Here is a 27445-nt window from a genome sequence, read left to right as displayed (position 1 = left end):
TGTAGCAGTGGACAGACTGACAGCCACTTAACATGGTTCTAAAATTTTAGATTTTAGTCCTCTCAGTTAGGATACCTTAGTACTGAAAGTGTTAACAAAGATTCTGAAAAACGTATTGCTTCAGATTTTATAGTTTCCCCTCAGGCGTCGGTAACCTAACCTACAGCTTTACCGTCCACATTATTGAAACCCCGAAGGCGAAAATCTGATTTTGTCTCAAATCTCACATATTTCCGAAAGTCGTTTTTTCGTACAACAAAATTGTGCTAATTTTAGAAAGAAAGGGCAAAGTTACTTACAAATAAGAACTCAGATGTGTTTCATAGAAGGTGAATGACTGCACAATTCACTTAATTTAAATTATTATTATATACTTCTGTACGAAACTGTACCTATGCCATTCGTGCACTCATCGATTGCCTCATGCAATAAGAATCGATTTGATTCCACAATAGGTTTTACAATAGACACGTACAGTCGCCTATTAATAACAAAGGAGGAACTATTTCAATAGGATATCTGACTGATTAATAGGAGATGAATAGACAGGTTCGCTAACCGGATGCCACGCTGAGGTCCTTTAGTCGTGTTTGTACTGGGGCAATTAGCTTGTAAACGGCTTGAGATTAAAAGGTGTCGACGGACGATGAAGCAGCGAGCATCTTTCATCGTTTTGTAATTCGATCTGACGCCTCTCATTTGTTTCCAGTTATTCCAACATGAGTAAGAATGAGACAAGTCCAGAGTAAAATACCTTCTTAATTTAGAGCATTTGCTTCTGAACTCTAGTAAGAACGCTGGTCTAGAAGTAAACCTAGAGAATAAGCATATGTTCATATCTGATCATCAGATTTCAGGGCAAAATTGTAAGCAGGTAGTCAGAAATCATTCGAAAATGTTGCAAGGTTCCAACACTTCCGCGCGTGCGCAATACCACATCAGAAAAGGCCACTGACTGACATGAAACGGCATAGTATTTCTTAGAAATATCTTTACTGAGAATGACAGTAGAAATAAAACTACTGGAATAAATTTTGGGTAGACGGGATTCTAAGAATGGTTGCTAACTTGCGGAACATAATCTTTTGCTTTCCTGTCTGTTATCTAAAATCATAAAAATCAAATTAATCTCTAGATTATAGAAGACCTGTATTGTGTATGACTGTAAAACTTGGTCTACCGAATTAAGCAAAGAACAAGGTTCTAACGAAAACTTTTGGGTCTAAGTTAAGATAGAGGTTATAACATGACATTGAAGAAACTTACAAATTAGGGGCATCGTAATTTGTAACATTTGCCAGATATGCTTAGGATTATAAAATGAAGGATAATTAAATGAGCGGGCATGTATCATGCAGTTTCCTGCAATGAAATTTCACGAAAAGAAGTTCGGTGTCTGAATATGAAATACGAGAAAGAAGGGCCCATTAAAATGGAAGTAACCTTGGAAACCTGGCCGGTTCACGCTCTCGTAACGCTAAATTAAAATTGCCAGCAACTGCATCTACCGCCTATTTTCATTTATAATCCTCACATATTTTTTTTTTGGTAAGAGTTTCTTAGCAATGGAAAATGCGAGTGAACGGAAGCAGTTCGGCCACGGTGCCACGACGCCGTTCCACCCAAGGTTATCGTCGCACTGATTCTGAAGTCTGCGAATTATCCTGCGTTATTTCGCGTTACCATAGCAGCGAATTATAACGCGTTAACATATATGAACTTGTTTTCCGCGCTGTACGACGGTAGGATGGGCAATGTACTCACGAAACGCACGAGAGAACAAACATTCCTTTGTTTCTGTTGTGTGAAGTGTTGATACCAAGTAATATTTGGATTTTAATGAGTCAGATGTGGTTAGTTTCTTGTCATGGAATGTGAATTAAATCTACTTTACAAAGCTAGACATTTCATTGGTGTGGACGGATACCAGGCGAGGAAAAGAACGGCAAACAATTCTGTACAGTGTACGTTATACCAAAATGACTGTCTTCTACGTACTCGTCACCGTTAGAACCTAAGATCTCACCTAGTATAACTGGACTTTACATTTGATATTGCGTATTGCTTAGAGTTTGCATCTCCATAAAGATCATGACAATATTGGCCATGACGAAAGTGTATTTAAAGTTTGTATGCCTTCTGTGGATGTCAGACACTCGACAACAAAATAGATACTAGGGTCTACGTACAATCGATTATGGTATGCCATTACTCCCTCTGAGATGTACATAAATAAAGAGGGGTATGTTAGATATGACTTTAAAATCACCAGGAAAATGTCTTTTCTCATTTTCGAAGCCTCTCTAACGTACGCTACTGCATTGTGCATGAAAGCTGTTGAGAGCTTCTTTACTGATTTAGTAAACGTAATTATTTCCTGCACATTAAAGTAATTTATTAACACATTCTGTAAAATGAGTTAACATTTTGAGTTAGATTCTTTCTAGACGTTTCCTTGATTAGTAAAACAACATTTTTAAAACCGAATGGCAAACAGAATGTTGACCGGATGTCATTGCATGGGCCACTTACAATTTTGCTCCGCAAAGTGGAAATTATGCATTTACCTTACAGCAAATTTACGTATTTTTGACATTTGATAAACACATTTCGGTGACACGCCGTAAGCCTACGTCAGACTTGTCCTTACGATGTCTGCGGTAAACTTTACATGTCGTTCTAGTAATCTACCTAAATATCACGTTTCTTTTATTACTCTAAATTACCCTTAAATTTCTCTACAGATCTTCATAGGATCACTCTTAATATTTTGTAAATATTTTATTTTATATAATTATAATTATTACTTTTTGCTTCTCCATGTTAAAACCCAAATATTTCTTCCACACTGTATAAACCTATCAAGTTGTAATTACGAATAGTTTATGGCATTCCTTTTTTGCCTTAACTTCAAGTTCTGTTTTAACAACAATAATTAATTTTACATAATAGACATTAGAACAAAAGATTTGGAATTACCGAAATTTAACTAACACAAAGAATGGTATACTCTGGAAATCAAATAGTAGTTATGCTGTCTTCACGAAATTTAAAAGAAATTGAAGAAGGCTGCCTTCTGGTTGTAATAATACTAGCTTTTCATATCTGAGTGATTATTGCAAATTTCTGGTTGCCAGCTTAAAAATTGCTTTGGTAAAAGTAAAGTAAAGTTTGTCCCACTATACGCCATGTAGGCGTTTGGGGTGAGTTGAGGTATAGCTCCTCTCTTCCTTGACCTCGGCACTAGATGGGGGTGAGTGGTCAGCCCCGGCCGGCTTTACCCTCCAGAAAGGACCCCGGCACCCATTGTAGAGGAGGCTGGGTGGGCCCTCTTTCTGTGTATTGTATCTCAATTAAAGTGTCGGCCCATTTAAGTACAGATTAGCACCACCGATTCAGAGGCAGAACCGAATAACACAACCAAGGATAATCAAGATGTTTGGAGGACAAGCTTACCTGGAAGATATTTCATATCTGTGCACAGCAATTTGGTAATGATAATACAGAAAAGAAGGCTCGATCAAAAAATCCTATCTTCCTTCCCCCACCACCCCCTTCAAGGACGCCATATTTATACAGCTAGACGGGAAAGTTTTGCCTCTTTAGTTTCTCCTCGTCGGGTTGCGACCATTTATTTTTCAATCTCTCCTTATCTTTACTGGAGTGAAAATAATATCGAATAAGATAAAAAGGGAGAGAGTGAAATAAGAAGAAAGGAGATAAAGAATAGAAAGGGCAGGAAGAAGATCTTTGGCTCAGAGAAATAAAATGGAGACAGAATGACGCTCTGCATTCTCAGGATCATTCAAGCAAGAGTGGCCTATGGTTTTCCTTCTACTTGAGCCCTTTACGCCGTGGGCCGAGAAGAAGGATTCAACAAACTAAAACAAAAGATGAGTAGTTGAATTTTTCTTCTCTCTGTTCAGGGAATAAGATACGAATAATAAGTCGAGAATTTCCCTGTGATGTGATGAAGAAAATAAGTTAAAAAGTACACGAAGTGATGACAATGACAATTAAAAACACTCGCGTCCTGACGACCTCCAAAAGATCAGACCCGTAGTTTGTAAAATTGCCTACAACTCATTTTCTGAACCTTTGCAAAACCTGCTCTAAGAATCTAACCTAACATAACAGCGAGATGTTAGCTTCTCATGGCAGCAAATATTAGGACTTTATAGCGTCTGTTAGGTTCAGCTTTTATTTATTTTGTTTCAAAGACAGACACTCTCGGAAACTCCACTTTTCATAACGTCCTTCCCAGTACAGTGAAATGTCCATTTTTATTAAACCACATGTTTATTCTGTACTCAATCATTATCAGGTCTGTAAAATTATGTCACCACCTCCATTAACAGATCTGTCCGATAATGAAGGCAGCAAGCACCTCTGAAACGTCGGTAAACTTTACTAGAATACACGACGCAGCAGCTCAAAAGACTGTGGAAACCTGAAATCCTACTTTATGTAGCGAGACATACTTTTATTTTATTTAAAGTCGCGACTTGATTGAAAGTAAAAAAATGTTGACAGAGTTCCTTCGAAACAGCGTGTTCCACGACCATCGCGCCAGTCGCCCTCGAGGTAGGCCTAAATTCTGCAGACATCGGCGCCAACGCTTAAACCGACTGCTCTATCGAAGTTGGTTCCGATAATGACCGAGTCATATATCTGCAGGGCAGTGATGATAATGGGACAAGGGCCAACTGGCAGGCCTGCTTGATTGTTCAACTTCAAGAAATAAATTATACAACGGGTAACACTGATTACACGTGGTTCCTAAGTGGCAATGGAGAAAAGAAAGTGTCTTCACAGCAGAACCCCCATTTGTTTCTTCACTCCACTTGTATCCAAGTATTGTTTCTAATATTTCTGTAATTGTTCGACATTTTCCGACGTTCTGCCCCGCCCCAGAAGAAACAAGTTCTAGAGGAGAGATTTAGAGTTGGGGAGAAACTCCTAGAAGCAGCATACTTACGTCACTAGCGGAAGTGATGATGTTGAACTATTTCTCATCTAGATTCGAAATTCGTCGTAGTGGGAACAATTACGCGGAAATAAAGGCAGAGCATCTACAGGGCCCACAACTTGTTAAGGCATCCTAAACTAAATTAAATTTGATGTCAGCAAAGTGTCTTCTTAACGCTGTGCGTCTTAGCGGTCAAGTGGATTCATGTGGCCCAAGACGTGTCCGGCGATGATCTGCTGCTAATACGGTGGGATTTATCACCAGTTGGGTGACAAAATGCCGAGAACTTCCTGTTTAATTACGCGATTGTTAGTTTCTGAAGACTCATTCTGCTCCATAGAGCTACCAAACGTCGCGACAAAGTAATTAGAATTCCTGATTCGTATTAAGAAGGTCCTGGGTTGTAATTTTGGCCCGGAACCACGACCACGTCCTTCCACGCCCTTTCCAATTTATTGCTTAATAATTACCCTAGCACTCGACTCTTCATGTTTTGGCTTGCTCAGAGCGTCGTAAAAGAAATAATAAATTAAATAAACAAATGCATTGTGTTTATTTTTTAGTGGGGGGGGGGCGCAAGGAACGCGTTTGAAAATTGAATTTTATCTTTAAGTGAACGGGGCGATGTGATGTATCAGCCAGCTCGGTCGAGATGCTCAGCTTTTATGTTTAGTAAACAATTAATCTGACGCCTTCTCATAAATCTGTTGCCGATTTTGGTCCTGTTCTCGTGTATGGACGGCTGATAATTCTTTCTTAAAACAAAAGGAGGCTTCACAAGGTCTGTTCTGTACTGCGGGTCCTTCCACTGTTGTTTAAAGACGGAAATGCCATCCGTCCACGTAGGCCTAAGCTTAAGACAGTGTCGAAGTGAATAATTACTTCATTAAAATTCATTACTCGTTCAATGGAGCAGCTGACCGTCACGGCCGACCAAATGCAATTATCAATTTGTCTACATCGTTATTGGACACTTTTTATTGTTTTTGCCTTTCATTAGTTTCCTCTGGGTTAATTAGTTTATGCCCGGTGGTTAATTATTTTAATTTAATTGTTTCTTAACAACTAAAGAATTCTCGAATTCCCTTGCTCGCTCGTATCTCGTATTTCTTACAGCGCCAACATTTTTATGTCAGAAGTTGCCGTCCAATTTCATGAATGAGCCTCGGGACATCGCTGCACTTCACCAAGGTCGTTTTCTTTTATCTTTACAACTTCGTCTCTTGTTTTTCTCTCTCCGTGGTTCTTTATTTAAAGAAATTAGTAGAAAACGCTAAATTCCTTTTAGGGCGAAATTGCTGAACTAGGGGCCGATAACGAGCTTCCGTAGGCCTGAAACTTTGTAACAGGTTGCTACGGCTTTAGTGCGTCTTACTGCCACCTGCAGCCACCGTGGCTTGAAGATAAATTCGCCGATGTTTCGTCTCACATACCCCTCGATTTGTTTTACTGTTGTTACCATTAGTATATGACGTCATTTGTTCTTTCAGTTTGATTTTTTCGAAATCAGGATTTAATTCTAGACTGTTTAAAGTTTAAAGTTTAAAGAAATTTATTTGAGACGACATATCGATGCTTTGTGTAGCTGATGTTTTTAAGAGCAAAATATATTTCCCTTCCGTCATACTCCGTTGGTTTTCGTGTGAACCTAAATAATTAAATTATCCACTTTCGGCTTCAGCATTGCTCTAATAAGAATTAGACTTTCAATTAGGTGCATAAATACAGCAAATGATTGGATATGTTGATAAAAAGAACTTTTATTTCCTTTGAGGACACTTTGTCTGTATGGGAGATCCAAATCTTAAGGTAGCGTTATCTGCTACATTTGTCTTAGGAGTAGGACCAGGAATATTCTGGCAAAGTGCTTTCAACTAGACCACGACGTTTTCAATCACGTAATTGACCATTGCCTAATCAACAACACTCAAATTGTTCATTCCATTAACATCGCAACTTGTCAGTTCTTGAAGATTTCTGTCTTTGGGTTGTTGAGCTGTGTAGTCTGGTAGATGTTTACCATCGTTTCGGAGGTCATACTGCCTTCGTCATCAGGGCGATTCATCGTTGGTAAACATCGACCAGACTACACAGCGCAACAACCCAGAAGACAGAAATCTTCATACTAAGAATCGCCCTGATGATTGAGGCAGTATGATCTCTGAAACGTTTGTAAACATCTACCAGACTACACAGCGCAACAACCCAGAAGACAGAAATCTTCATAGTACTCATCGCCCTGATGATGGAGGCAGTATGACCTCTGAAACGTTGGTAAACATCTACCAGACTACACAGTGCAACAACCCAGAAGACAGAAATCTTCATACTCATCACCCTGATGATGGAGGCAGTATGATCTCTGAAACGTTGGTAAACATCTACCAGACTACACAGCGCAACAACCCAGAAGATAGAAATCTTCATACTCACCGCTGTGAAAACCTCAAATCATACGTGTCAGTTCTTACCAAATCACAAGAGCTTCCCAAAAAATATACGAGTTTGGCTTTCAAATAACTTCCTGCGTCTGGGTACAAAGCTTGCACCTCAGGTTCCAGAGCCCTGCTTTTAATGCCCTGAACTCAGAGCGGCTGAATGAGGAATACCTTGTCTGCATGGCGACGTGAAAAGGAAGTTAAGCCGTAGGCCACCTCTTATTTGCCAGCAGCAGACGTAAAACGACCATCTGCCTTCAGACCGCTCCCACCACAGAAGAGGAAGTTTCAGTGCCCATAACCGGAAGAATCAAAGCACTGCTAAGCACTTCAGAGTTATTGTTGGCCTGACAGTGCTTGACTGATCGCTCGATTTATAGGTCATTTAACGACGGTGTTTCAGCTATCTAAACTAGTGTGGACTTCTTTGGCTACTTGAGGTTTTATCTTCTCTCAATTTTACAGGATTCCTACGCTACGCTGTTTGTACTGATTTGATCACTTTCCGGTCACAACGGCCGCGCGGTCTGAGGCGTGGGCCTTAATCGCTCGGAAACTGCAATCATGGGTTCGAAATCTAAAAGAGGCATGGATATTGGTGACCGTGTTTCTGTGCTGTGATGTCCTGTGTACTTGTAGACGCCTTGAGACGGGCTGACCACGCGTCAAAGGTCCTACAAAATGCCGAAACAGATTGAAAATCTCCTTATGCGAAGCGGCCAAAGTCTTTCAAGAACTATTTGGCTACGGAGTAAGAAAGTAAACTATTTGACACAGCTGCACTCGTCAGTCATGACGAGTGTTATCTCGTCAAACAAATCAAATCGAGGCTTGGCCTTAAATTTAACCCACGGTTTAGTGATTGCGACTCTTATCTGGGCATTCTGGAATTAGCAGATTTGTTCCTACTTCATAACCCGACGACATAGGGTGTTATTTCAAACACGCCAAATGCAGGTGAGATTGTAAGGTTCTCACGGCTGCGAGAACGAAGGTGGCGTCTTCTGGGATATTTAGCAACGCAGCTACACCAGTCTACACGGCGTGACATCCCAGAAGACAGTCACCTTTACATCGAATTTAGTCTGCTCTAATGCTCATATCGCTATGACTCGGTCGTCAGAATCTCGTTTGTGAAGTATTTGTCTGTAAGATTGTCAGCTGTTAGCTGATGTAGGAGGCACAATGATACGTCTTACTGAACACTACAGGTAATTTTACCTTTGGAGATTTCGCTGCTTGTTGGCTGAAAACAGGCAAGAACGCTGTTTCTTGAAGAAACTTGTGTTATATATCACAAGGTCAGGTGTGCTGAGTTAGTCTACTTGTAAATAAGACCTAAATCCGAAAACAATATGGCAGAATCCAAGCACCTGGACGGAGTCTCAGCTGCAAGCCTTCAAGTCTCTGTAATGGAGTACTCTGTGCTGATAAGATCAGCCGAGATGTTTGGACGCATGGCTTAGGATCGCTATTTGTGTTTGAATGTGAGGAATCTGTCTTATCGCTCTCACATCGGCTGCTGCCTCGGCGACCCGTTCCTCTCCACACTTTTAGGCTGTTTCAAATTTGTTTTCTCTTTACGGAAACGATGGCAGTCGACTATAACTAACTAATGTGTAATCACTAAATAACAAGTCGGGAATATAAAGAAGGCTGTCTTCTGAAATGTAGCGCCGTGTAGTCTGGGCGATCATCGTCTTGATGGTTGAGGCAGCAAGGATCTCCAGAAGACAGCCATCTTCAAACTCACCACCGCGAAAACCTCAAATCCTACAAAGTTGGGAATGTAACCAAATGATCTGTGGAGTTAATGCCTTGGTTTCCAAAGCTCCTTTTTCCAAAGTGAAATGCCATAGGTCAAGAACACGTGTTTTACCTCCATGCGTTAAACATACACTGCTTAGCTAGCCCAGTTCTTCTTGTTTTAAGTCATCCAGACGGCGTGTTATTACTCTGTCCTGTTTATTTCGGCACAGCGTTGATGTTTTCTGTCGGAGAGAAGGAACACGCTTACGAGCAGGACCTCACGAGTCTACACGAGTAGGTCCTCAGCATTGCAGATGCAAAGGAAACTTACTTACGTGCATGCACTTAAGGATAATATTAAAAGAGATGTATTGGCAGTTTGGTCTAGATTCCTGTAAGGGTAGGGATCAGTGGCGTGTTTTTGTGAACACGGCAATAGCATTTCAGCTTCCATACAAAACTTCTTGACGAAGTGAGCTAATTTTACTTTCTCAAGAAGGCTAAGGTACATACCCGGACGTTGGGTTATTTGGTTTAGACTAGTTTACGTGTAAAAAGAAAATATGAATATATTAAACCTACAGTAATGAGGGATTAATTTCCGACCATCTGGAAGTTAAACCTGCATTTTATTCTGTATAGACCTAGCTGTTTAAATGCCTTATCACCAAAATATTTACTTCCCCTGATCCTGTGAGAGGTCTGATGTCACAGTATTCCGTAGTTGTCTCCTTAAGCCACTTGTGCACAAACGTTTTGGTCTAGAAGATTGGCAGCTGTAGCGAAGGAGGGGCCAGCGTTAAAACACTGGAGAGAAAAGGGTTTAGGAGGAGGGGCCATATTGTCCGTGGAGATTTACGTGCGCCATTTTGTGTCAATAATGTTTCGATGTGTTCTGTGCGCTGATTGGTCACCGGTCGCGTGTTAAAGCCGCACTGACTAGATCGTTGGCTGTCTAGTGGCCGAGGAGGGAAATGGACTCATTTGTAGTGTTGTACTGTTTTGGAAAGAAGAAAACGGGACAATTGTCTGGAAGTTGTGCGTTTTTTAACCTAAGATGCAGAGAGCATTTGACTCCATAGCATTGATGTTCGGTTGATTGTTATAGAACCTCAAGGTTTCTCGTACTAAACCAATAGAGTCCTGTTCACTTTTCAGTTCTTGTGACTCAGCTACTATCTGTTATCCCTACTTTATCCTCCTTGTGAAATCTTTATAACACTGCAGATTCTGTTCGAAATTCCCCTCAGATACATTGTAACGCCCAGGCATACGATGACAAACGTTACTTGTTTTCCGTTTTATACTGATTACAAAATATATAATTCTCTCCATCGTTTCTTGTTTTAATGCAGTGGTTTTCAACTAGTGTTCCGCGAGCTTTTACAAAGTGCGCTGCGACGCGTTGGACAGAAGAATGTTCAATTAAATATGCAAACTAAGTAATCAAACAAGTTAAATGTCAGTAGCACATCATTATTTGTGACTGAGTTTGTTTTAGTAATTACTTTAAAGTTAATCTTCTAACAGTTTTACAATAGATTTATATTTTTATAGTATAAATTACATTTCGGCCTATTTAAAAATATGAGTACTGTTATTTCAATTTGCCCTCTCTTCTAACTCAAGACTAATAAAAAATCCCTTGCGGCAAGATTTGATTCTGAATTTAGAACTCAGTTTTCGAACTAAAATATTATGTCGTTAGGCCTGTGTGTTTTGGAATTAAGAGTTCTAAAGCAGCCTTAGGCCTACAGACTTGTAGTTTATTAAATAGGTCTATAGCATAGGCTGTGTGGCACATTTAGGAAGGGGCTGTTTAGCAGAAACGGTCCGTGTGCAATTGTCCTTAACATAATTTGAGTTTCTCGCAGTGGTGAGTCCGAATATGGCTGCCTTCTGGTTTGTAGAGCCGTGTAGTCTGATAGAAGTTTACCAGATGAACATCGCCCTGATGATGGTGGCAGCAGTGACCTCTTAAACGGTGGTAACCTATCACATTGCACGGCGCTTGAACCCAGAAGACGGCTGTCTTAGAATTATCCTTGTGTTTATACATCACTTGAGGTGAGTGGTCAGCTTCACGTTCCGGGTGACTTACTCCCGGTGCTAATTGTCTAGGACAGTGTGTGAGTGTAGAGTGAGTCTCGATGAGGTGGCGAGGAAAGGAAACATCTACCTTTGCCAAGAATCGAACCCCGTTCTTTAAGCTCGTACCTAGTCTCTGTCTACTCACAGACTATGGTTTTGTAATTATTTTATGGTGAGGTAATACGACCAAACTCAAGGGATTTTAAGATGGCTGTCTGCTGGGTTGTTTCACCGTGTAGTTTAGCAGAAGTTAACTGGCGTTTTAGAGGTGCTTGCTTCCTCCGTATTAGCGTGTCATTACACCGATGATGGAGGCAGTAAGTACCTCCGAACGACGATAATTTTTATAAGACTACACATCGCAAAACCCTAGACGACATCCATCTTCTTACTCGGAGCCATGAGGACCTGAAATCTCATTCAAGGTACTGAGCTTCCATCAACGAATAGGACATTTTCCTATCTAAACTTTAATGTAAAAATAACATATTTTATTTTTGTTCAGGGGGAATTGAACCCATAGGCCTACAGAATGCCCCATAATATCATCTTGGTAGGTCACCAAGTGTCTGTACAGGCTATAGACTATTTCACAGGCCTATTTAAATTTGATAAGCTCTATTGACCTGGAACAAAATTTGTTAGAAGTGTAGCCTATTGAATTCCAGCATGTAAGAAGGGCCCCAGGTTTGTACACTAAGAATTTGAGGCCTCATGAAGAATATATATTTACTGGGCCTAATCATGATGGTGGTTTCTCTTACAATAATGGAAAGAGCTCTCTGGTTCGTTTCAAAGTCGCTGAGTTAAGTCTCGTCGTGTAGATTACAGTAGGCTGCTTTCCAGATAGGCTTCTTTAGTCACGTTTTTAAATAGCATGAACAAATATAGAATAGGCCTAAACAGATACAATATGTAGGCCCAGGCGTAGGCCTATAGTGTAACGATTCTAAGTTCCATAATGCGTAGTCTACATTTGTTTATTGTTGATATTTTTATAACAGTTAAGACGATCAAACGGGCCTGTGGGCCTACTTTGAGGCTTTCATAATCAATGAAGCCCCTCCTGCGTTTGTGAATATTGTGTTAACCAAATTACGTGTGTTTAACATAAGAAATTACGTAGACGTAAATATAGTAGATTCAAAATAATCAATGAATTTCGCCTTGTTAGATGATTTTTTAAAATCATTGTTGTGGTACAGGTCTCATTGTTGGCAGAGGACCCAAAGCTCAGGCCAGCTGTTCGACACAGATAGGCTAATTAGAAATTGGGCAGAACAATGGTCCATCTCGCACAGCTGGTCGTTAACCGCTGTGTGATTGTCTCCAACCAAAATATCTTGTTTAGCGCAGAGACGTATTTATCGTTCTGCATTTTTAAGGTAGCAATGTGCCCACATTTAAACCTATAGTTTACCCAATTAAACAAAGAAAATACGTAATTATGTATGATAATAGCCCCTATCCAAACATTATAATTAGACGTATTAATAACTTTCAGTGCAACAGTTATAATCTGCCTTTGTCTGACTGTAACCGGCTGATAAATTTTCCATAAAAATTCGCTGCTCTCAAACGTTGTGGCGTGACACCAATTACAGAACATGCTCTAGAAAGCAAGCTCGCACATCCATGACAGCCTATATTTTATCCTACAAGTAGACTAATAAAATATTGGCAATCGCCAATTGAACGTGAAAACTGGCGGCGTATTCTGTAGAAATGAACACGCAGGTTCGAAGACTTTGGTTTGTGGTAAGAGGAACGTTGTAGAGCCTGACTTGGTGACATTACGGGCAAACGTCAGGAGAAACAATGCAGCACTCATAACAGATAATTTGAGAAAACGTGGTCTGTAATCATGGCGGGAAAAATAACTGTGTCAAATCAGTATGTAGGAACGCTATGAGAAATTTTGATATTGTTTGTGACAATTTATTTGAATTTAACAGATAGGTGTAATACAAATAACAGGAACAATTTGGAAATCTGATGATATTTTTAGGGTTCTGAAGGAAATCTTACAAGCTGAGTACGACTGTTCATATAGGACTCGACTGATACAGGCCTATTAACAACCCTAGGCAACGTGACCAATTTACATGAATCAGAAGAAATGTCACATTTTCTCAGCTTTAATTAACGATCTTCAATGGCGGTTGCACGGACCTACATTACTCACAACACATTTAACTACGCCTTTCCAACAGCAGATGTTAGAGACAACAGAGTGAAAAGACCGAATAACGTCACTACTTTCACTGGGCATGTGGTCATTTAACCTGTTTTTGTTTCATTGATACTGTCACAGTCATGGCCATGTCTATCTGGAGCTATAGTCGACTTTGATGACATTCCCTGCAGAAAGTGTCTTATTATGGCTTAAGGAGAGAAAAATATAACTTCGTTAAATGAGTTAAAACGCCGAATAAACTCATTCAAATTTGGCACCAACTTCTTAAATAATTGAAATCGCTGAGAAGCTGATATCTTTTTTCCTGCTTAGCATAACGACATGGAGGCGGCACTGAATACAAACAAATTGTCAGCTTTACTCGTCGACCGCCTTTACCCTCGTTAAGAGTTGTTATAAGAGGCTTATGAAGAAAGAGGCCTGGTATAAAATAGAGTCGAACAAAGAGGCATATTTCATTATTCCATTTAACCGCATTGACACTGTTAAATGGCACTTAAGACATGCTCGATATCAGAGCCATTGCGTCGAAGGCACACTTCGAATGTTTAAGCAAGGGTTAGTGGTAGGCCTGGTTTTGTGGTTCTTTCCCGGTAGGTCCTGTAGACGTGTCGGTAAGGATCACGGAAATTTTGTCTTTTAGCAGTCGCGACAGGTACTTGGTCATCTGCAAGCGCTAACTGAAAAACAGAGAAATTCGGTTCCTTCAGAAAATAATTATAATAATGCAAGAGATCTGAGATTTTCGCTACGGTGAAAATGTCGATGTCGGTCTTCTGGGTTCTGAAGCCGTGTTAGCTTCTGGGTGGAAGGTGGCTGTCTTCTGGGTTGTTACCAGACTACAGGGCACAACAACCCAGAAGACAGCCATCTTCATACTCGGTGCCATGAGAACCTGAAAACCAACTTGTAGTTAGTTACAAACATTTCGGAAGAACACGCTGATTCCGTTTTGGGGGTTTAATTAAAACTTTCTATATAACCATGGGACAAATACCCAGTCAAATGTCTCACTTCGTACTCCGGTGTGTTCTTGTGCGTCTCACATGCAACAAGAAAGTTTTATGGGTTTCAGCTGAAATTTGTTACGATAGATCACTGATTGCTCCCAAACTGAATAATTCACATACAATCCAGGACTGGGCGGAAAGAGAAATTTTGTAAGGGAAGGAGGGGCTTGTTGTAACACGAGTAAGTTAAGACACGGTCGTTTTATATTTCGCATCCTTTACTATTATAGTGTGTCGTCAGTAGCTACAGCGATGAGCTACGGTGTGGACGACCGTTGTTAGAATATCTGCATGGTCAGGATTCTTCCCTTGGCCTATCCAGTAGGCACCGAATTTGTTCCCTCCGGAGTAAAACAGCCGGAGTGTGAAGGTAAACATTTACCTTCTTTTAGTCTGAAGTTATTAACCTGTGGAGTCATACCTCTTTTTCTCCATATGTAGTGGCTCTTAGTTCATCTCCCCGGAAAACTTTGAATTTCCTGTTCTTTTCCGTCAGAATGTTTGGGCTTCAAGCTGTTTAAATGTGATAAGCCATTTCTGTACTACGCAGCGATTTGTGATAGATCCGAGGGACCTGGTTCATGGACCGCAAGGGTAAGCCAATACTCTGCAGGTAGCCTAACGCTGCAACTCCCAGTTCGACCTTAAAATTATATTGACATTTTACTTACATTTCATCGCTGTAATTAGTGATAACAATAATTAAGCTTTTTGATGACAAAAATTTCTCGATAATCACTGAGGATGCCAATTGGAACAAAATCAAATAAGATTTATTAGGCTCATAAACTATTCTATAATTTATGGTGATAATACTTTGTTTTTCTTGTCATTTATGCAAGATACAAAGAAAACAAGCAGTAGAAAAACATGGTTCAAACACTGCAGGGTGTTATGTTCAGCGTTACGAAGTTTGTCATTAATTACAATCCAAATAGTAAAGACTGCTTATTGAGGAAGGTAGCTGGAATGTACGAGCAACATTCACTATTTCGTCTTGTCGATAGGGCAAACTCTTCTTGCGTTCTCACCTGACAATAAACGTGACGTGGGGTGAAATTTTCTCTGTGGACCTGGGACGCTAATGAGCCAATATTGTTGAAGTGATTAAGGAGGAACGATGGAATTTTGGCTATTGGCAGGGGAATATAAAATCAAAGAACTCGGAAAGAAACCTATCTCATTGCCATTTTTCCCACCACAAATTCCACGCGGCCAGATTTGGGTGCTAACCGGGCGCCCTATATTCCGTGTCTTTTTTATGTTTTCAATGTCACACTCACCGCGTTTCTCAGAGTCAGGAATTTTGTAAATCGGCCTGTTTTGTCGTGTAATTGGAAGGCGCCGTCAGTCGATTTGTTCTGGTTTCGGAATTCACGTTAGGCCACAGAGGCTGCTTTGTGTGCCGTATGAAGATCCTAATGATGAATAGAGCTTCTTTGTAAAAACTGTGACGATTCTGGGGTTGTAAGTCCCTACCCTCAAAAATCAAAAGTCAAAAATGTCAGCCACGGTGAACTTAAGCGTGGATTAAAATAATACGTAATAAGAACAGGAGATACTGGCTACTCTGTACGCTTACTTCGTGGAAAGAAGTTTCGAGTAAACACAGCTAATTTAAAAAGGGATATTATTTAGAAGTTAAGTACAATTAAAAGTTGCAGGCATACAATTTAAAAATACAAAAAATTAAAACGCTTTTGAAATATTTAGGCCCAACCTTCGTTTGCAGTTCAAATTTAACTTTAATAATTAAGACTGACAATGAAATGTGAAACTTCAGTGTCTTATCAAAGAATTTGGTGTCGAAATTATAGGCATGTGTTCATGATTCAAATAAACAAGGCAAGGATTGGCTACTCGCAACACTTTTACCGTTTGCTCTAAAACTCGGGTTTATTTAATGTGGAAAGAAAAATAAAACAATTTTTGACAAAGAACCCCAGCCGTTAGTTAAATAATTTAATGTGGTTAAACGTGAAGGACCCGATGACTTGTTTCTTGATCGACTGATCGGCGTTCAAGTAGAAATGCAGTTCAAGTTAGTCCGTGGTTTTACAATGAGACACTACACTGCAACATTTCTATTTATTATTACTGGCCCGAATTTTGTTTCTTAAAATTCTTCGAATGGTGCGCCTGTCTGTGATTTTAATAAAACGGGTCTTTAAGTAAGATGAATTACGAATGAAGTAGCCAACATAGTTAGTGGAGCCGATCTTCCTACTAAGTCGTAGTAACTGACTAAAAAGCCGAGCGAAAGGAGCAGAGTCCGTCTTGAGAAGAACAAGAACGTATAACTTGCTCAAGTAATTCCCACGCGAAACCGAGGGATCATTACTTTGATCGCAGAATTTGCACATCGGATAAAGGGATTAGTTGAGGCCCACTGACTGAGCCAATCCACGGTACAAGGCCGGCCTTCAGTTGATTGACAACAGTCAAACTGTTTCTGAAGATGCCAGTCGCCGTGGCTGCGTGGTGTAAGGCGTGGGATTCTGAGATCGAGAGGTCGAATCCCGCAGAGACATTGATTTTTCTTATCTTTGCGACGACCGACGCCTCGTCCAAGGAGTCCTACCAAATTTCGATAAACGGTTATGGTACTTCATATTAGAAGGCGGCTGACGTTTTATTTGAGAAAATTAAGATTTTTTTACTAGCCGTGCGTCCACCAGCTTCTGAACGACTCTGCTACTTGGAGTTTCGCAGATTTAACAACGGAACCAAATAAATTTTTCCCCGCTGATGGAGGTCTAGGTGTCCGGAAAGCTAGCATGAACGACTGATCGATTTGGTTCAAACGGTAGACCTAAAAGCTTTTTCCTTCGCTCAGGTGCTCAGTTTATATTTCCGCCAGAAAAGTAACTGCGCCTGTCCTGATGGGATGTTCTTGGCTTTCTTCAGTCACTCCCAAACAAAGAGCCAACATTTAAATGGGCCATGTAATTGCTACTTCTACTAACTCAGATACAGTAGAAACTTATCTGAAATCTGAAGAGATTATTTGGAAGACCGAAGTGTGGATAGGAGGACGGATCTGTATGATCTGAAACAAATAGGGTATGAGGGATCTAGACTGAATGAATGTGTCTGGCCTAGGGTACGACCCAGTTCGGGCTCTTGTGAAATACATTGAAGTTTCAGGTTCCATAAGAGGCTAAGTATTTCTTGATTAGGTGTAAGATAATTTGCTATTCAAGAAGGCCTCCACTCCGTGGACATGGCTTCATTGTTTATGGATCCTGCTGCAGACCTGTTGATGGGAAATTGAAGCTGACATTTGGGGAGGAAAAATGCCATCGCTTTCAACAAACATCTTTCATGATATTTGCTGGTGCCAGGGTAAAAAGACGTAAATATAAAAAAAATATAACCAAAGTATGATTACTTCTTTACAGCTTTCATTTCATATTACCTGTTTCCGTATGAGTCAAGTTGGTTTCTATCCATAAAGAGTTTTTTTTTCTTATAATTTAGTAGCAAAACAGTTACTTCAGCTTTAAATTCCTGTATTAATGTCACACGTAATCACAGTCATATTCATTTAATTTTTTGGAACAATCACTTTACCTGATATCACGGGCTTTAAAAAAAATTGCATTTTGTTTCGTCAAATTTTTGGACTTGTGCCCTTTTGCCCTGGCACAGGCCAATTTATACGGCCAATTTGAAGCCTTACTCAAGTAATATCATTTCCCCCTCTGGTAGGTTGTGGCCTATTGTACTCTACACCAGTAGGCGTAATCAGTGGAAGCCGAAATTAGCCGAAGGCATCCGAAGTGAGTGAATCGTGCGATGGAAAGAGCCGGGCTGTTGCGGAGTGGTTAGTATTGCGCGGTGGGTCATGCGCGTTGCAGGATCCGGGGCAGATCTCGATATCTCGACCGGGCGGGTGGACGGACGGAATCCCGAGCCAGTTGTGTCTGCAGCTGCTGACCGGTTTGCACACTGCACTTGATAGGAAATGGGACGTTAATTATCTTTATCTACTAGTCATCAATACAGTGTTACTTGAATCCAATCAACGGGTTTATTTGAATACAAAAACATCAACTCAAGTGTTTACTGACAAGTGCTTTCTTTTACTTATTATTTGATAATTCTGCGTGTGCCGGTGTTGTGTGATACGAATCGACCGATCGTAAAGGAATCGAACGAACCGATTAGAATCGTTATGTTCCAACGTTTAGTTACAAGTGGTACCTAACCTATTTGGCAGTGAATATTTGCGCATTTTTAATTACACTTAACTGAAGGTATGTTGTAGCATTCTTTGTTCTTTGTAATTTGCTCCGTGTTGTAGACATAACGTTCTCTGGTGTGTGTGTTGTCTACAGATCCTTATTCCTTATGTTAACAAATTGCTTATTACAAGTTTCTGAATATTTCAGTCATTGCGTATGTAAACAATTGATATTACTGCTAACAGTTTAACAATGAAATATTATATGGGGCTACGCCCCTCCCGTCATACGAGAGCGTGTCAAGGTCGAACGAAGTCCGCTCTTATCGGCAGTGACATTTTATCAAGTTCTCTGATTTCTTGCTTACCGGGCTGCAGACCTATCAGTTGCTAACCGATGCCCTTATATATTTATCTCGAAATGATTTTCAGTAACACGTGCCTGTATTTTAGACTAGGTTTGGTGACGTATCTGGTGATTGTTTGTTCTTTGTAATGTGTCTTATTCGCGAGTGGATTTTTCAAAAGAAACCTATCACCGAGAAGTGTTTTTATTTCAAAATAGGCTGTGATCTTGAATTTTAAGATGTCACGTCTAGTCGTTTTGTTTTCAAATTGTTTTTACTACGAATTAAATTTACTTAATTTAAGTCTAGCGGTTAGAACGCTGGCCTTGTAATCCTGGGGTCCCGGGTTCGATTCCCGGCGGTGCCCGAATTTATAACTTGTGTTGGGCAAGGCCGTGGTCTAGGCAACACGGAGTTTTCCTCCGGGGGCTTCCCCGGTTTCTCCGTGGCATCCCAACAATTACTCCATTCACACACAGAAGAAGGCAATGGCAAACCACTTCTGGATCATCTGCCAAGAACGTATATGAACAGGTCCCAGTCCGAGAAAAGGATGGAAGGATCCTGTTCATATGGACCTGTCGTCAAACAGAACACTTAATAATAATTTAAGTCAAAGTTGGAGACGAAAGTCGGTTTCCTATGTAAAATATTCGCCGCTTAGGAACTGCATTTGACAGTTTTAATGAGTTCTTGGTCATTGTGCTGCATGATTATTTGTTTTGCTATAGAAACAACATTATTATTGGAATATCTGAGTCACCAGCAAGGTTACTAAATCATTTTAGGTGTAGTCCGAGCTAATAGTATGTCGTAGGATTTGAGGTTTTCACGGCTATGAGTGTGAAGATGGCTGTCTTCTGGGTTTTTGCGCCGTGTAGTGTTGATAGAAGTTTGCCGACGTTTCAGAGGTCTTTGCTGCCTCCATCATCAGGACCATCGGTAAACTTCTACCAGAGTGCACGAAGCAACAACCTAGGAAAACATCCTTCTAAGTAATACGTCTTCTGTGAGTAAATTGGCTATCATTGTGCTTCGTATAAAAGTCAAAACGAGAAAGAAATATGCTTATTAGCTACTGTTCTTTACAGTGGTTGGAGAGCACAATGCCTCTGCTGCATAGTAACTTTAATGTTTATCGAGGGAGAAGTGTTTTGAAAATTCTCTTAAAACAATAACAGCGTTTTATCAGTAATCCTAAGTTGGGCTGCAATTTAAAAAATAACATTAAAACTATGTTGTTGAAACATACAGGTTCCTTAGAGATGGCTGTCTTCTGGGTTGTAGCGCCGTGTAGTTTGATATAAATTTACCGAATTTTCATAGGTCCTTCTCGCCTTTATCATCAGCACTTATCGCCTTGATAACAGACAGCCACAACCCAAAAGACGGTTATCTTTATACTCGTCACTGTGATAACCTCGTATCCTAAATATTGGTTTCTTTTTACCAGATTTATCGTTTGTGTAATTAAATTATACTAGTTTGCGAAAAGAACAATTTTTGTAACGTCTCTCTCTCTAATACATAATCGTTAACTTATACTTTATTCTTCTGGAGACTACGAAGCACTCAGACATAAAATAAACTGTTTAAAGTGTGATTCAAGTTAGCGCGTAAGTAAGCTTATAGTGCTCCGATAACGTGAGGCCTTAGGTAATTTATGGAACCAAATGAAAGTGATGTCCATTTTGCGACGAAGCTTTAATATCAGTTCTGCGAGTTAAGAAAGTGTATGTTGGGCCTTCCTACTGGGCCTACGATTTCGTAAGGCCTAAGCCCATGCGCGTAATAAATCTCACTTGGCTTATGCAGTGGCAATATGAGCTTTGAAGACTTCCATTGTTTGTCACACCGTGTCTTAAACGTCTATCGTTGCATTTTTTAAATTCAAAATTACTGCATCCAGTTAAATTGTAGAGGTTACGTTTGTGTGAAATTTTGATGTATTTTGGAAATTAAATCGTAGTGACAGTATTCCTACGTTAACTGTTTTATTGTTATTTTCAGAAATGCTCGCGAACGTTTGGAGTGCACTTGGACAGAGACGGAGCGCGGCCTCTACCACCGGCTAGGTGACCCGGTGCTGCCGTTAGCTGGTCAGCCCTTCTCTCGCGCCAGAATGTCAACATTATATCCCCAAGAATGAAGACGAATATGTGCAGACAATATATAACAAGATGAATACATTGTTGGAGACCCGTCTGTTTCAATAAGCACGTCTGTTATCTCTCGTTATCTCAAGGGCTGTCTGCGTGGTGTTTAGAACCGAGTCCTTTTTTTTTTTAATTTCATCAGCGTCTGGAACGATATTCAGGACCACGATGAACGAAACGTTGTGACTCATATTTTCGATTTATTAGTGACATCGCCAGTTGATACATAAACAATGTCGGCAAATACTTTGGAATAAAGAATGCTGTGTGGATGATCGAATGTGATAGGAGCACAGTTGAATTATTAAGTGTGAAATATTTAGCGTTTCTATTAGCTTATTTATTGAAGTGATCGCACTGACGTGGGGACGCAATGGATATGACAGCAAGCGAGAACGGTCACCATCACCATCATCACCGTTGGTACGAGACGCCGTCGCGTTTGGGAGTTGTTGACCATCAGTCGTCGTCACCATCTGGAGGCTCCAGTGGGCAGTCTGCCAACATGGGCGCTGGGGGCTTGGACCCCAACAGTCTCTTGGGAGCCACCAACAGCGGGGCCTCGGTCGGAAGTGACCACCAAACGGATATGACGGCGTCTGCAGTAGCGGAACACATGTCATCATTCTTCGCAGCTCACCACCCAAGTCTGGCGGCTGTGACCGCCGAAGGCAGCGGCACACACCACCAACGAGCCGCTGCGGCGCGCTACTACCACCAGCAGATGCACCACTCCCCCTACGTGGCCACAGCGGCGTCCCATGGTGAGTTCTGGGTTTCTATTTCGGGAACATTTATCCCAATCACTACAACGATCCCTGCCTATTAGGTGGGTGGATGGGGGTGCTGTTATGAATATCACTCACCTGCACGCAGTTCTGATGTCGATTAGTGTCTAGTATTGGCTTGTGTCGTAATTTTACATCAACAAAGTTCCGTAGAAAGGGTAAAAGTGTTAGAAATTTTGAAGTGACACGTGTTTCGGATGCTGTCGTTAGTCCAGGCACGCAGACTACGCTCGTATTTCTACATGAGCTTCCGTTTTTGGAATTATTGTAGCATCTGGAGGTATTTTGGATTGTGACGTCATGCGTTCTGTAGGTGGTTACCACTATTTCAGAGAAACGTGTTTCTGTACCCTAAAGATGAAGGCGATACGTTCCTTCGAAACGCTGATAGCCTCCTACAAGAACACGCGGCGTCACAACCGAGACGACAAACATCGATATCTTCACCGTCGTGAGAACTTAAAATCTTAGGCCTACTTGTAGGAATATTTCTTTTTAGAAAATGCTTTAAATTTTCCGAGGAGTAGGGACGATGCAACTCTGCCTATTAAAGTGGTGAAGTATTCTGTAATTTGTTTCATGTTGAAGGTTTTTAAAAACAGCGACTGATAATAAAATGCAAAACTGCCAACTAAATCAATCAATAGTTAACCAACGTGGACAAATATGGCGGAGGGAATGAAGGTATTATTCTATGAGAAACAGCGGATTTATTTGGAAAATAGATAGCCTGTGGCTATTGGTGTTATGTGCGCTGTCGCTCCTAGGGATGGGAAACACGAATCAGCTACGTCCTACACCACAGTGCTTGAAACTGCAGGCAATAGACCTAGTAAGTAGGCTCATGAAATTTTCGTAGCTAACTGCAGAAATTTATGACAAGTTCTTTCTTCAACGTTATAATACTTCGTTCAGTGACAAAGTTCTTACCAGATAAATGTGAAATGTTTCGCTTCAGAGCCTAAAATGATCTTAATTTTGATATCAGCCTAGTATTTTCTTAGCGTACGTCTTCATAAAAGGAATTTATCTCCTACAGTGGAAACTACATAAGTCGATTATATTGTATCTACTGATGATACACCAGATTACTTTGTTAAAATATTGAAGGGTACATTATTGTTTAGTTTGTGGTATCTGGGATTGAAGCAGTGATGCCTTAACTGCTGAGACTAATTAGCGTGCATGCGGTAGGACTCAACGAATCACAGTAACCACCTCTGGATTATTCCTAAATTTACAGCCTTGTCCTGTGCCATGCTTTGGTATGCTTATTAATGTATAAGCTTTAAACCTTCCAGTAGTGGACCTATAGCTTAGAGCCATTATCTAGAACATTATGACGCAGTGAACTGATTTAAATTTTACATTTATCGGATGAAACACAGGTTTCTTATATATCTAATACTGACGAAAACGGTGTTAGGTCGAAAGCTCACAGGAGCAGTGTCCGGAAACTCAATTACTGTGTAGCTTTGAAGTGTTCTCCTTGTCGTCTGGAGAGTAGTTTGTTATTTGAGAGCAGTTTCTTAGTCCTGATAAGTCAAGAACCAGGCCTGTTTAAAAATTGAGCTTGCAATTCGTGAAATGTAAATGCTCTATATATGATTTTGTCTATAACGTCTACTTAGTACACCCATATCGTTTCTACGGCATGTATCTTGAACCATCGTGGAATAGTTTAACGTAACTATTGCTACGCTATTCCGGTATTTTAGGATGATGTACCAATCACATGTTTGCCTCATTAGAGAATGTTCGCTTAATTCATAAACCACGCTATTTAAAGGCGAGAGTGATTGCCTCGACGTGCCTAACGAAAATCATAAGATTAGTAACCTGTCTCACGTTAAATGATAGTAGACTGACAGGATTTATCTATTCCAAGTAGTAGTCTAATTGCACCCATTTACAATTTTGGTGTCATTTTGCTAGATCAGACGTTTGTGTTTGTTATCTTGCGAATAGCCTAAATTTTATCTTACACGTCAATGTCTCTGGTCGTATCTAATCAGATATCGATTTGCAAGTCATTCACGATAAATCACGGTGAACTATAGAGCTATAAAAACAAGAAAAGGAGAAGAAATGTACAGAATTTCTGAAACGAGGCGATAGCCACGCGCTGCAGTGTAAGGAATTAGCTCGGAATAAGCTCATCTTAGCCGTGTTGACAGGGAGTGAGGTTTATTTATCGCAAGGCGCGTCATTCTGAAATATGTCCGAAGTTTGACAATGATCGCGGATACATATTTGTTCTTATGAAACGTTACTGACCGTCTTTATGTCCCATATCAGAATGGTGTGTAAGAAGCAACGAAGTTAATAAAACTGAGAAAGATAAATGCGATATGAAGAAATCGTGGTTACGAATTGTACAGCCTGAATCATTATCTTAATCACTGAAATTAACCTTGGATTTAGGACTGTTTTGAGAGTACCTTAGGTTACTTATAGGTCTGTATAACTTAGAATCGTTTATACAACAGGCTAAATTTAAAATTTCCTATGAACTAACTTATGTTTTAGGAGTACGAAGATGGCTGTATTCAAAGTTGTAGCGCCGTATTGTCTGGTAGAAGTTTAAAATGTTTTAGAGGTTCTCGTTACCTGAAGATTGAGGCAGTAAGGACCTCTGACACATTCGTAAACTTATACCAGAATACACTGCACAAAAACGCATGAGACATTCATCTGCTAACTTTTATTTTGTATTGTGCGGCCTATAGACACTCGTTAATTAAGTCTAGGGCTATTAGTATTTTACGGTTTGGAATGATTAATGAAGAACGGACGAATAGACATGGAAGAAATCGGTAGCTATCTAATTTAAGGTACTGCCGCTATCCGGTGTTGCCTGGAGGGACGAACAAAAACCAAGACAGACTTGAGTCAGAACAGCCGGTATTTACGCCGACATTTGAACCTGGGACCTCCCGCACACGCAACAGCCCGTCCGCGACTTTCAGTCTAAGGACAAACCACGAACTGTGTACGTAGGTCGGAGTATTAAATTTAGATCTGAGTCTCTGTTTATAAATTAAGCTTGAAGTTAAACGTATTTGTCTCAACGCATTAGGCCTATCATACGCATCTACACGCATCTGATGTCAACAGATAAATTGATCCTCAGTAAATTTAATGGTCCAAGCTACTGAGCTCCTTGCGGCATTGAACGTTGAGACAAAATACTCAGTCGAACTTATCAGAATAACTTGTAACAGGTCTATAATTTTAGCATAGTTTTATTGAACGCTTCTACTTATACGTCAGGATTAATCAAATGTTCATGCAGTAATTATTATTAAAAACTTAAGTCCTATAATAATTTTAATGATTACAAGACGGATATTTCAAACAAGGGAAAGAAAATTACTTTCTTTATCATTTTGCAAGTAGTTACTAGAAGGCTGTGATTTGAACTATAGGTTGTGGACTGCTCCTATTCTACAGCGCGGGATTAGCTGTCTTACATTTCAATATTAATAAATGTCCTTAATTTTGAATAGTCTTCTATCTTCAGAGACCTAATAAGCTTAAGGAATTAAGAAATAACTCTATGAACGAAGGTCAAGAAGTTCCTCGCGTTCTGTAGATCTCGGAGGTTTATTACCGTGTTCGCGGATCCTCCACAGGTCCGTGCCCAGAATCGTATGAATCAAATCGACATCCCGAAACCAATTTCCCTAAGATCCATTTTAATATTCTCCCTTCATCTGCGCCGAGGTGTTCCGAGTGGAATCTTCCCTTCCGGGTTTCCAACCAAACGTTTTTAAATATTTCTTATATCACCAATTTGCACTGCACGCCGTCGTATCCCATCCTCAATTTTATCATTCTGGTACCTGATAGCAGTTTGGCAAAAGGGTAGCTATAAATCATGGGCCTTCATATTACGCAGTTTTCTTCAGCCTTGTGTCACTTAATTTTTTTTAGAAAAGAATTTTCTTATCCGATGGAGAGAGATAAAGTTTCATTCTCATACAAAACAACACCCAAAATTATGGCTTTATAAATTTAACAATCTGAACTCGAACTCTGTTCTTAATTTTCTCCTTATTGAAATGTTACTCTTGTTCTCAGATAACCAATTTGAACTCTGTTAAATTTTCAATAGATTTATCCGCTGTATTTAAGTTTTGACCCAAATTTTAACCTATAGCCTGGTGACGACACACAATCGAAGTTAGAAACTGCAGTCGTCTTTGTACAAACATTTTGATTACTAAAACATAATTGCTCTAGTAAAAAATATTAGGCGTAAGTCTGTACGCAACTAAACTTTTCAAAATTATGCTGTAGATTAAACAATTCTGCGTTTATAGAAGAATGTATGATTTCAATGCCCTCACTGAAAATATTCACGCAGGCCTACCTTTGAAAGAAATGTTAGATGGAGTTTTCATTTGAAAGGAATCGCTATTTGTAGGGAAATGCTATTGGGTCTTGATCTGTGTAACGTAATGGGTTTGATAACGCGTTTATCAAAACAGTTCTGATTCGTGACTTCTCATACTGTAAAACAAATGACATCTTAATTGGGATGTTACGTCTATGTTCATTTAGCAGTGAATTTTAAGCAAGCCAAAACTGAACCATCGCCGAACAATAATCTTGTTTTGGTTATGCGAGAACAGTGTCCTTTTTGTATGCGTTGAAAACACTACACAGTCACAATGGTTTATTGTTTTATGAGCCTCGTCAGAACAGCTTGCAACAACTTGGTTCTTCCAGCGTGACCTCACCATTTGAGGGCGAACAGTAACGAAAATGCTCCGGTCTTGGTCTTGGCTTTGGCTGACGGCCGTGTCACCGCGCCGAACTGCAGGTCCGTGAAATATTACTGCTATGCGTTGGAAAATGTGTGAGTAATGAAACGTGTTCGAAAAAAAGCATTAAAGGCATGTGTTCTGTGGATCAGTTGTTGAACGGGAACATCGATCAGAATTCGGCAGCGTTTTGTTATTTCGTCGAGAATGTCCCCAAGCCAGCAAAAAGGCTGGGTTCTGATGTGGAATTGTGTTAAAATATATCGCGAAAAACGTTTAGCTTTTGTGATAAAATTGATTTCCATATTTTCTTCGGTTTTACGTCAGGATTAATATGGCGTTAACAAGAATATAATTTCGAAATATGTTTTGATATAGAATACTCTAATTTAAGATACATTATAGATGCAACTCTTGCCCTAGGAGATATCAGGTCTACATGACGTCATGAACATTATGCTAAGTGATAATGATTTGTTTGGAACGTTGAGGTTGCCTTGTTACTGCCCGCGATAACGCCGTTGCGTTGTTAATAGACATGCCCTTTGTAGGATTTGAGGTTTTTACGGCGATGAGTCTGAAGATTGCTGCCTTCTGGGTTATTGAGCCTTGTAGTCTGGTAGAAGTTTACCGAAACAACATACCGGGAAGAATAGGCTAGCGTACAGAGCCTAAACACGTGGGCCACAGCGGACCCAATTTTATCGCTTCGTACGTAAAAGCCGGTTAGCATGAAGCAGTTCTT

General features: G+C 40.2%; 2 protein-coding genes across 3 annotated transcripts in view; both read left to right on the top strand.

The window, feature by feature from the left end:
* LOC110826542 (prostaglandin reductase 1) overlaps positions 1–21131 on the top strand; it is a 239427-nt gene extending 218296 nt beyond the window's left edge. Inside the window, exon 10 of the mRNA XM_087348102.1 lies at positions 20998–21131. Within this exon, the coding sequence (XP_087204228.1) occupies position 20998 (1 nt within the window). The 3' untranslated portion in view covers positions 20999–21131. The remainder of the gene's footprint in view (positions 1–20997) is intronic.
* Positions 21132–21516: 385 nt separating this feature from the next.
* The window catches only part of LOC110840928 (uncharacterized), a 235852-nt gene continuing 229923 nt past the window's right edge, over positions 21517–27445 (top strand). For both annotated transcript variants that reach the window (XM_087348097.1, XM_087348096.1), the window contains exon 1: positions 21517–21907. In XM_087348097.1, the coding sequence (XP_087204223.1) occupies positions 21517–21907 (391 nt within the window). The remainder of the gene's footprint in view (positions 21908–27445) is intronic.

This window comes from Zootermopsis nevadensis, unplaced genomic scaffold (assembly GCF_977971745.1).
Source record: "Zootermopsis nevadensis isolate Lab colony 2312 unplaced genomic scaffold, Znev_1.0 Znev_ptg000012l, whole genome shotgun sequence".
Taxonomy (NCBI): domain Eukaryota; kingdom Metazoa; phylum Arthropoda; class Insecta; order Blattodea; family Termopsidae; genus Zootermopsis; species Zootermopsis nevadensis.
This window is presented reverse-complemented; position numbering and strand designations above follow the sequence as displayed.